Genomic DNA, 11,475 nt, shown 5'->3' on the forward strand with positions numbered 1-11,475 from the left:
GGGCAGAGGAGGATAAAATGTTTCAAAGTTAAACAGTGGTGATAACTGCACAACTGTGGGTATAGTAAAACAGTGGTGATAACTGCACAGCTGTGGGTATAGTAAAAACCACTAAATTGTATATTTTAAAAGGGGGAATTTTATGGTATATATGTTATATCTCAATGAATCTGTTATTGAGTATTGTTTATTTTTATTCATTTTTCTATTTGAGCTGACATTATATTTTTAAAATTAACTAGCCCTGGCCAGTGTGGCTCAGTTGGTTGAGTGTTGTCCTGTGCACCAAAGAGTTGCTGGTTCAATCCCAGCAACTGATCAACGTTTCTCTCTCACATCGATGTTTCTCTCCTGCTCCCACCCTAAAATCAATAATAAATAAGTAAATAAAAATTAATTAAAATTTGTAGGGCTTTGGTATCCTAAAAAAAAAGAAAGAAATGCTAAAGTTGACTCTAAAAATTACTCAGTGTAAGGGTGCTAGTGGTACAAATAACAGATGGGCATGTCTGGTAGAGAGAAAGGAAAGGACTTGACTGGGAGTAAAGCTTGCCTGATTTAGCGGAATTAAAGCAGAACTCCAGCAAATTTACTATTAAGATCAAGTGCGTCAGCTCACACCAACATTCATCACTTAAAAATACTTTAAACACTGAACAATATAATTTTGTCCAAGTAGAATAGTTAGCCAATTACCAAAAGAGAAAGGACATCTGAGGCATATGAATTTTCTGAGAGTATTGTTGGCTTTATTTGAGCATTTAAAAAGGGGGTGGGGTGGAGAGTTATTTTCTCATGCACAGTTAAATTAACAAGAGCAGTCTTAAAGTACCATGAAAGAAATTACGAAAAGCAGGTGTGGAGATTCATAGATCTCCATCAGAATGTATAAAAATGAAATAGTTCATATATATATGATTTCAGAGAAGAAGGGAGAGGAAGAGTTAGAAACATCAATGAGAGAGAAAAATTGATCAGCTGCTTCCTGCATGCCCCACACCACTGGTGATCGAGCCTGCAACCCGGGCATGTGCCCTTGACTGGAATCAAACCTGGGACCCTTCAGTCTGCAGGGTGACGCTCTATCCACTGTGCCAAACCAGCTAGGGCTAGTTTTTCTATTTTTAATTCAGTTTTCCATACCTTCGAACATGACAAAACCTTGTCAAACATATAAGGTATTCCTAGAATGATGGTATGTTACAAAATAGAAAATAAAACTGAAGAACAAATGCTTCATCGAGCCTATATCTGACATTCCAATTCAAGCCAAATAATGTTTGAAATACTAGCCAAGAAAAATAATTATCCTTGAATTTAAAAACCTATTGTACCTCCAGGTGTAATCACTGCCACATCTATCCAAGCTTAACTGCAAATCCCCTCGTTTCTTTAATCTCTTACAAAGCTTTCATAAAAAGCAAGTTTACCTTGACTGCCAAATAAAGATGTTTGGAGGGCTTCCCGTGCCTGTTTAACTATAGAATCAAATGTCAGAGACTTTAAAATTTATGTTATATTCTTAGCAAATGGACAAATGGGCCCATATTAATTATTTGGAGCAGGTAAAATGGTGGTGTGCTGCCTTGGCCTACACACCAAAGGGCTGTGGGTTCTATTCTCGGTCAAGAGCACATACCTGGGTTGCGGTTTCAATTCCCAGCCCCGGTTGGGGCTCATGCGGGAAGCAACCAATTGATGTGTCTCTCTCATATCGATTTCTCTCTTCCTTCTCTCTGCTCTCTCTCTCCCTCCATCCCATTCCCTCTAAAAATCAATGGAAAAAATAACCTCGGGTGAGGATTAACAAACAAACTAAAATATGGTGGTTTGTTACTTAGTTCCTAAAAGGAAATTAGATTTAAGAACTATGAACATTTTAATGGTGGTGGGGATACAATCAACTTCCCCTCCCCCACTTAAAAATTATGAATTACTTCATATAAGAAAAATTGAACTATTTCATACCCCGTAAGAAAGAAAAAATACTGAAACAACCTAAGTGTCCAATGACAGAGAAATGAATAAAGAAAATGTAGTGTATATGTATATACACACAAATATTACACACATAAATACATACACACACAATGGAATAAAAAAGAAGGAAATTCTACCATTTGTAACAATATAAAGTCCTGAGAACATGATGTTAAATGAAATAGGACAGAGAAATACAAATGCTATATACAATCTCACTTACATGTGGAATGTGTGTATTTTGAAACAGTTCTACCTTTCTCGCTTTTTCTCTTTCCTTTTCCTGGGCACATGTGTTTGTATCTGAAATGCCCAGAACATCACTGTATATCACAACTGTGACTTACTGACAGATTATCCTCTGGCACTGAACAGAGTTTGTGTGTAAATGTACCCACTCTTTATTAGCTTAATGCATGTTGAGGTGGGAGAGGCAGGGAAAGGTTCAGAGGTTGTTGTTTTTTTTGGTTTTTGTCTGAAAAACTTGTGCAAAGAAAATCTACATATGCAAACACAGGAAATGGGAAGTCTAATCTTGTAAACTGCCAGGCACATGAAATGGTCTATATTGTGCTCTGCTTACGTGACTGTTAGAGGCAAACTTGCTGAGAATTTTGTTTCTTCCTTTATATTTGGGGTTACAATTCTGTAGGTGTGGCTGGGAAGGATTTCATGTATGGAGTGAAATAAATGTGTGAACCCAGATCACAACAGAGATCAAAGTTCCATGCCTTTTGTAGTCTTGCGCACTCATTATGGCTTAACCTTAAATAACACTTCTTCTATGAAGTCTTCAAAAAACTCAGCAGATCAGATGATCTCTCTCTTAATTTTACAGTTTAAATTAACATATCTATATCACCTCTCTAATTATTTCTTAACTAGAGGCCCGGTGCACGAAATTCGTGCAACAGTAGGCCTTCCTCCCTCTGGCACCCAGGACCCAGGCTTCGCCGCAGCCTCTGCTTTGTTCAAAAGGTCAACTAGAAGGACGCCTGGTCTAATTAGCATATTATGCTTTTATTATTATAGATTCACCTCCTAGAAGGAAATGTTCAGGAGGATCAAATGTAGGTTACATATGCTTAATAATTAGTAAATATTTTAATTTTAAAAAGATTATGAAAAACCTTTAAACATAAGGTATGGTAGTGGTTCTCCTACTGTTTCACTGCAGCCTTTTCTGGTCTGGGTAAAGATGAAAGTGCAATAGCAATATGTGCAAATTAAAAAGGAGTGACAATATGAGAATACTGTACCTTTCGGGCCTTTCCCAGGTGTGGGTTCTACAGTGGTTTTGCTCCATATAAGTATAACTCCACCTGAGTCTCCAGTAAGAACATCTCCATTCCCCAAAAATGCTAAACACTGAACAAATTTTGGTTTTTCATATTTCTACAAAAAAAAAAAAAGAGAATTTTCAGTTTTCCCTTTGGCATGATGACTCCATGCTCACTCAACAATTAAATATTAAAGTTTTATAATGAAATTTATAATATTCTGGTCCTTACCCCAAAAATTCCCTGTTTTCTTGTTAGTGAATTGCCACTCCAGGTCCAGAAAAAAATATGAGATTTACCACATGTTATTATGGTATTTGCATCTGTTGGATGGAACTCCACAGCCAAAACAACTTCATTTGTTGTCTGTGGAAAAAGAAATAAAGCTTTAGATGAATGTATACTCTTATCTCCATCAAGTACCAATTACAGCTATGGATAAAGACAGGAAAAAATTTTAGGATCTATTTTCTTGAACATTTGTAACAATAAATTTTTATAATAATGATTTAAATTTGATGTCTTCATATTATTATATCATTTTTTATACTATTTATATATAACTAGAGGCCCGGTGCACGAAATTTGTGCAGGGCAGGGGGGGCCCCTCAGCCCAGCCTGCACCCTCTCCAATCCAGAACCCCTAACCACCTCTGCCTGCCAACCTGATCACCCCTGTCCCCCCCACCAGCATGATTGCCCCTTACTGCCTGCCCCTGTTGGCCTGGTCACCCCTTAGTGCCCCGCCCCTGCCGGCTTGGTCACCCCTTACTCCTCCCGCCGCCAGCCTGGTCACCCCCAACTGCCCCTCTTTGCCGCCTGGTCGCCCCACGCAGCCTGCTGTTCAATCATTTGGTCGTCCCTCACTAACCCCCTGCTGGCCTGGTTGCCCAAACAGCCTGCTTGTGCAGTCGTTTGGTCATCCCTCACTAACCCCCTCACCCCCCCCGCCCCCCGCCGGCCTGGTCGCCCCACACAACGTGCTGTTCAGTCATTTGGTCGTCCCTCACTAACCCCCCTGCCGGCCTGGTCGCCCCACGCAGCCTGGTGTTCAGTCGTTTGGTCATCCCTCACTAACCCTCCCTGTCAGCCTGGTCGCCCCACTCAGCCTATTCGGTTGTCTGTTCGGTTGTTTCGGATGTGACGGCCCCTGGATCTTTATATATATAGATAACTGCATTAGAAAGACATTTAAATGAATTAGTTTTAGATTATTTTAGTTTCTTACACATTTAGGGAAGAGTATACTAAAACTATCAAATATAAGAACAATATACATTTGTCTTCAAGATACTGCCATTTCAATTTTTAAAAAGTCTTATCTTTCTCTGTACTATTATTATTGACCACTCATTCATTTAAGAAAATTTATTACTGATTTAGAGATTCACTCTTAGGCTAAAAGCATATAGAATAGTCACTACTGAGTCATACAGAAATGAAAAACAAAAAACCCAAGAGCTTTTATGCCATTTCCCCAAAAAGAAAACTTAGAAATGATAGAAGTTTAAAACAACTAGGAGAAAAAAGGAATAGGCACAAGCGTCCAAAGGAATTACAAGTAGTTTTTTCACTGAAATTATTGAACTGAGGATGTCTTAAAAACACTACAATTCAATATGTTCAGTCAGTCATAACTGAGTTCTTACTAAATTGATGTTCTATGATAAAAGCAGCTACTCAAACTTAATGGTGAGGTGAAATCTATATGCTTGTGCAGCTGTTTGTTGGTAGCTGGTGCTCACCTACAAGGGTGATCACTAAGGTGTGTTTTATGTGTATGGAAGCATTTCTTCACTGCAAACCAATATGGTAAACATGGTAATCTTGTAAACAGAGTGAATTAAATACCTTTTATATTCTTATACTAATAAAATGACACTTGAAACAACTGAGCTAATTAAAAAAAAATTTCCCGCCAAAACCGGTTTGGCTCAGTGGGTAGAGTGTCGGCCTGCGGACTGAAAGGTCCAAGGTTCGATTCCGGTCAAGGGCATGTACCTGGGTTGCGGGCACATCCCTAGTGGGGGATGTGCAGGAGGCGGCTGATCGATGTTTCTGACTCTCTATCTCTCTCCCTTCCTCTCTGTAAAAAATCAATAAAATATATTTTAAAAAAAATTTCCCCCATGGCTTCAATTTTACCGTCAATTTTACATTTCTACTACCAACAGTTGGACGCTACAGCTTGTACAGGCACATGAATAAAACTCAAACAATCTAATCTGAATGCTTTCTCCCCCTATGAGGGAAAAGGACAGTACCCTTTTTTGTTATATAGTTTCCACAATGTTTGGTTGGAATTAGTAAGTCAAAGTAAATTTTAAAGATAATGTGTTAATTAACAACGAAAAAATTCGTCATCTTTCTTCCAGGATGATGTTGCCTTTTACTTTATTTTAATTAATTAATATATTTTTAAAGCTTTATTCTGACCAAGATCTCTGCCTGTCTTCCTAACTTCTTTTCTTTTAGTTGTTGTTAATCCTCACATGAGGATATTTTTCTATTAATTTTTAGAGAGAGGAAGGGAGGGGAAGAGACAGAGAAACATCGATGTGAGAGACACACATCAATTGGTTGCCTCCCGCATGCACCCCGATCAGGGTTGGGTTTCGAGCCTTCAACCAAGGTACATGCCCTTAGCTGAAATCAAACCCGAGACCCGCCTTAGCTGGTTTAGCTCAATGGACAGAGCATTGGCCTGTGGACTGAGGGGTCCCAGGTCAAGGGCATGTGCCCTGGTTGTGGGCTAGATCACCATTAGGGGGCGTGCAGGAGGCAGCCAATCAATGGATTCTCTCTCATCATTGATGTTTCTATCTCTCCCTCTCTTTCCTCTGGAATCTATAAAAATATATTTAAAACAAACAAAAAAAAACAACAATAAAAACTCCCCCGAGACTGATTGGGCATGAGAAACAAGGGAAAAGGAGTCATACCTATCTTTGGCAACTAAGTGGAATGTGGTGTTAATCACTGAAAGGTGAAACTGGTTGGGAGTTAAGGAAGATGATTAGTACAGATTTTGTTCTGTTCATTATGACTTGTGGGTTAGGATATTCAATTAAAGATGCCTGGCAGGCAACAAGAAATATGTTTAAATCTGTGAGAGATCTGGGCTGCAGGTAAATGATGGCGAACAGAACAAATAGTAACTAAGGCTATGGCAGCTGTATGTTGTCAATGGAGGACATAAGATATAATTCTGAATAACAACAACATTTAAACTCCTAGAAAGGAGATCTCTAACCTTTACTACAAAGGATCAAAATTCACATACTGCACTTTGGTATAACTTCCCTATGTTTCAATGTTAAATTATCCTGAATGATGGCTGAAAGACTATCTGTATCTTCATTTGTATTTTTTAAAGTTTGAGGTTTCTTATACTCTTTTTAAGTACAATAAAAAAGTTACGCTATCTGAAAACATAACCTCTTTTCGACCAACAAGCTGAAAGCTTGAAGCTTATACAGAACAAAACTGCCGAGACAGAGTGCGGGCGTGCGACTGAAGGGGAGTGTGATGTTATTTAAGAGTACAGCAAACATGTCATAGGCTTTTTTTAGTCATCCTGTCACTTTGAATCCCTCTGAAAGCCGGTCAGGAGGAGGCCATTTCTGACCCATGTGAATGCTGTTGTAATGCTAACCTTACATTCCTCTTTTACAAGTTACGACTGATCCACACTAAGGACCAACACTATTCTGTACCAATTATAAAATACCAGAGGCCCTGCGCACGATTAAATTGTGCGCGGTTAGGTTAGGATCCCTAGGCCTTGCTGCAATCAGGGCCGTGTCCACCGCCCAGCATTGCTCCTCCACCTCCGTGGCCCCTGCCCCATAAACCTCCACGCTCACAGCCCCCACCCTGCAAGGCTCCTTGGCCTCAGCCGCCCAAGCCCCGCGACACTCCTCCACCACCCGGTGAAGCTCAACGCTACCAGTCTCCGCCCCGCGAGGCTCCTCGGCCTCACTGCTGCCCACGCCCTGCGATGCTCTTCTGCCTCAGCAGCCCCGACCCCGCGAGGCTCCTCGGCCTCAGCCACCGCTGCAACGCTCCTTCGCCTCGCCGCCCTGAGAAGCTCCATGCTCACAGCCCCTGCCCTGCTCCTCCACCTCGCGTCCACCGCCCCTGCCCCGGGATGCTCCGCCTAAGCCACCCCGCGAAGGTCCATGCTCACAGCCCCTGGCCCCACCCCGCCACGCAGTGAGAGCAGGACCGGTCCTTTGGTCCTTTGGTTCCACAGTTCCCTCCTCCCGCCGCTGCCCTACGGGCGGCCAAGGGCCCACAGCTCCCACTCCCTCAGCTCCCTAGCCTGCTGTTTGGTTGTCCATCCAGTCGTGATGGCACCTGGCTTTTTATATATATTTGGATACTGCATCTTATGTAACATGAGTGGCCTGGTGAATGGATTCACGCACATTGAAAGGAAATTAATTAGAAGAAATACTTTATTATTGCTAATTGCCTTTTCTCTATAATACAGTGGTTCTCAACCTGTGGGTTGTGACCCCTTTGGGGGTTGAACGACCCTTTCACAGGGGTCGCCTAAGACCATTGGAAAATACATAATTACATATTGTTTTTGTGATTAGTCACTATGCTTTAATTATGTTCAATTTGTAACAATGAAATTGGGGGTCACAACATGAGGAACTGTATTAAAGGGTCGTGGCATTAGGAAGGTTGAGAACCACTGCTATAATAGAAGTGTCAGAGATGAAAAAAATTAGTAAAATGTATATGAAAATAATATAGAGTAATAAACAATAACAACGTAACAAAAAACATGATATAAAAACAACAAAAACATGATATAAAAACAACATTGATAAAAACAATGACTGGTAAATTGATTGAACTTATTCTAATATCTCCCCGTATACCACATTAGGAGGAAAAAGCACTTTCAGAGTGCTTGACCAATTTTCCTTGTGATAAAGTATTTACAACTTTAACATCACATACTCTTCGAACTCGAGAGAAAACAACATATAATTGACCATGTCCAAAAACAATACAAGAAGGCACTTCTTGTTCAAGTAGGAATATTCCTACTCCATCTAGTTTGTCCTTGTGATTTATTAATAGTCATCACAAATGCTGGCATCACGGGAAACTGTCTTCGAATTAATTTAAATGGGAGGCCAGTGTCAGATGGGGACAAATCAAATCTTGGAATCAGAACAACCTCTCCTTCCATAGATCCTGTTAATACTTCAGAGCTTTATATGTATTGCACATGCATGAGTCAACATTTTTAACCTAGAGGCCAGTTGGGGAGGAGGAGATATGTGGGAGGTGGGGCAGCTGGCCCTGCCCCCATTGGGCAGGTTGGCTGGTCGCAGTGCACAACAGGGTGACTGGTCGTACAGGTTGCTTGGCTTTTATATATATATATATACACACAGAGAGAGTGCCAGTGCGCATCATATGTACTGGCCAGTCGGTCAGACAGTCAGACAGATGTATGGTCAGTCACTTAGCCTTTTATATATATAGAAGATTATAACAATGCATATCATTACGTATGCTTTTCGGTTATGGCACCCATACTCCTACGATTGAAGTTTTCCTTTAAAATTTTTAAAGCTTAAATGAAATAATAGATTTTGTTTAAAAAGCAGCAGTAGTCGCCCTAGACAGTGTGGCTCAGTTGGTTGGGTGTCATTCCATGCACTGAAAGGTTGCCAGCTCAATTCCTGGTCAGAGCACATGTATGGGTTTCGGGTTTAATCCCTGGAAGGGGGCATAGAGGAGACAGCCATCGATGTTTTGCTCTCACATCAATGTTTCTTTCTCTCTCTGCCTTGCTCTCAAAATATCAATTAAAAAAATCTTAAAAAAAAAAAAAAGGCAGCAGTAGCCAAGTAGAGTACTGTCTTAATTTTGAGATTAAACATCCATCTACTTTGTCATTTCAGTAGCATAATGTGTTTGAAATATCACTAACATTGGTTGAAGTTGCTTGAATATTTTATCTTAAGATACCATAAGAATGGTATTCTTAATAGCATAAAATGACAACTTAATAAAGCTGATAATTTGGGCCAGTTAGTGTGCTCTTGCACATTAAGGATATGCAATATACTTCCAAGGATCTGCAAAACAAATAATGTATTCTAAAAGATAACAACTGAAACTTTTTTGGACTTACCTTTATTTCTGCTCCTTTTGACTTTTTCTGCCAATCCCACACAGTAAGCATATGTTCATTGGAGTCATCAATAACACATAAGTGAACACCTGAATCCTAAAGAAAAGTCAATTATAGGCATTTAAAATTTTTCAGATAAGGCTGACTTTCTAGGAACAAGTACCATATTATTAAAACAGTCAACATTAAGATAATCCAAAATCCTTTAAATGTATGATTCCTTGAAATATAGTGAATATGCTACTAAAACTGATTTTCTTCAGAAATATAAAAGATTCTTTTAAAAAATATTTTCGTTTTAATTTTTTCCCCTAAGTTGATTTCTACTTGCCATCTAGCCACTTTTATTCAGAGATAGCAAATAATTCATTTTGAGGATTGTCCCCTAGTCCCCTCTTGTCTTCTTGTATTTAAAGTATAGTCCCTAGCCAGTGGATAGAGCGTCGGCTTGTGAACTGAAGGGTTCCAGGTTCTATTCTGGTCAAGGTTACATGCCTGGGCTGCAGGTTCGATCTGCAGTAGGGGGCATGCAGGAGGCAGCCAATCAAGATCAATGATTCTTTCCCATCACTGATGTTTCTATCTCTCTCTCTCTCTCCCTTCCTCTCTGAAATCAATAAAAATATATAAAAAAATAAAAAATAAATTATAGTCTCTTGAGGTAGGCATGAAATGTATATAATTTTATAACTTTGTTCCTAACTTTTTGTAGTAGGTGAAACAAGCTAAAATTAATGGCCTGTTTTAAAGTTTGCCAATTTCAACTTTCCATGATATACATTAATATGAACAAACAAAATAAATAAAAGCATAATTAAATTCTTTTCTATTTATTTTTCCGGAATCGAACCTGGGACCCTTGAGTCCGCAGGTCGACGCTCTATCCACTGAGCCAAACCGGTTCGGCCCAACGTGATTTTCATTCACATAATTTAAGTCTCCCAGTTTAAGAAAAAAAAGAACTGAGGACCTTAAAAAATTATTTTTTCGCCCAGCTGGTGTGGCTCAGAGATTGAGCGTTGACCTATGAACCAGAAGGTCACAGTTCGATTCGCAGTCAAGGTTAATGCCCAGGTTTCGGACTCAGTCCCCCAGTAGGGGGTGTGCAGGAGGCAGCCAGTCAATGATTCACTCTCATCATTGATGTTTTTATCTCTCCCTTTCCTGCCTCTCTGAAGTCAATAAAAATATGTTTAAAAAAATTTGTTTTCTCTACTAGCATTTGCAGCATATACTTTAAATGTCTATGGAACAAAGAAATACTGTGATGAAGAGGAGAGGTACTGAGAAAGGTCAGAGTTTATTCTCTTCTCTTTATCTTTCTTTTAACCTGTACCAGAAGATTATCTAAACCAGGAAAAGTTAGAGTAGGAGGCAATCCAAGATAGTCTTAATATTTTAACAATATCAACAAGATGACAAAAGTTTCTGCTACAGAAATTTAAGTGGGGGGAAAAGGTAGCAAAAGTATTTCCTTTCTGTCCTGTCCTTTTATCTACTTTTCTAAATGCCTTTCTCCCAATTCCTGACTCATTTGACCCTTGACACTCAGTGCTTTCAAGGTAGCAAAATTCCCATATCCACCCAAATTTATCTTTTTGTTTTAAAAATATCCCTTCCTCTTCATGTCAAAAAAACCTCCCATAATCCAGAATATAGCTGCTGATACCTAGGAACTGAAGAGATTATATGAATACATTAATATATTCTAAAGTATGAATGGGACCCAGACCCAATAAAACATGGAGGGATATTTATATTTGAAACTAAAAATTATGGATCCTGTCCTAGTTAGTGTGGCTCAGCTGGTTGGAGCGTCATCCCATATACCGAAAGGTCGCAGGTTCAATTCCTGGTCAGGTCACATATCTAGGTTGTGGGTTTGATTCCTAGCCGAGGTGAGTATGAGAGGCAACCCATTGATGTTTTTCTCTCTCTGTAAAACGGAAAAAAAAAAAAAAAAATAGATGGAGCCTAAAATGTAGCTCTCCTACATTTAAATTAATATGTAGCTCTCCTACATTTAAATTAATATGAGCCCTAACTGGT

At 39.5% G+C, this 11,475-nt stretch overlaps 1 protein-coding gene across 4 annotated transcripts in view; it reads right to left on the reverse strand.

Moving 5' to 3' along the window:
• Nucleotides 1-11,475, reverse strand: part of EML4 (echinoderm microtubule associated protein like 4) — a 153,925-nt gene that overhangs the window by 31,137 nt on the left and 111,313 nt on the right. For all 4 annotated transcript variants that reach the window (XM_006778655.1, XM_006778653.1, XM_006778652.1 and 1 more), the window contains 3 exons: nucleotides 9,427-9,522; nucleotides 3,492-3,626; nucleotides 3,240-3,375 (listed from right to left, as the gene is read on the reverse strand). In XM_006778655.1, coding sequence (XP_006778718.1) covers nucleotides 3,240-3,375; nucleotides 3,492-3,626; nucleotides 9,427-9,522 — 367 coding nt within the window. The remainder of the gene's footprint in view (nucleotides 1-3,239; nucleotides 3,376-3,491; nucleotides 3,627-9,426; nucleotides 9,523-11,475) is intronic.

Source organism: Myotis davidii, unplaced genomic scaffold, assembly GCF_000327345.1.
Source record: "Myotis davidii unplaced genomic scaffold, ASM32734v1 scaffold6, whole genome shotgun sequence".
NCBI lineage: Eukaryota > Metazoa > Chordata > Mammalia > Chiroptera > Vespertilionidae > Myotis > Myotis davidii.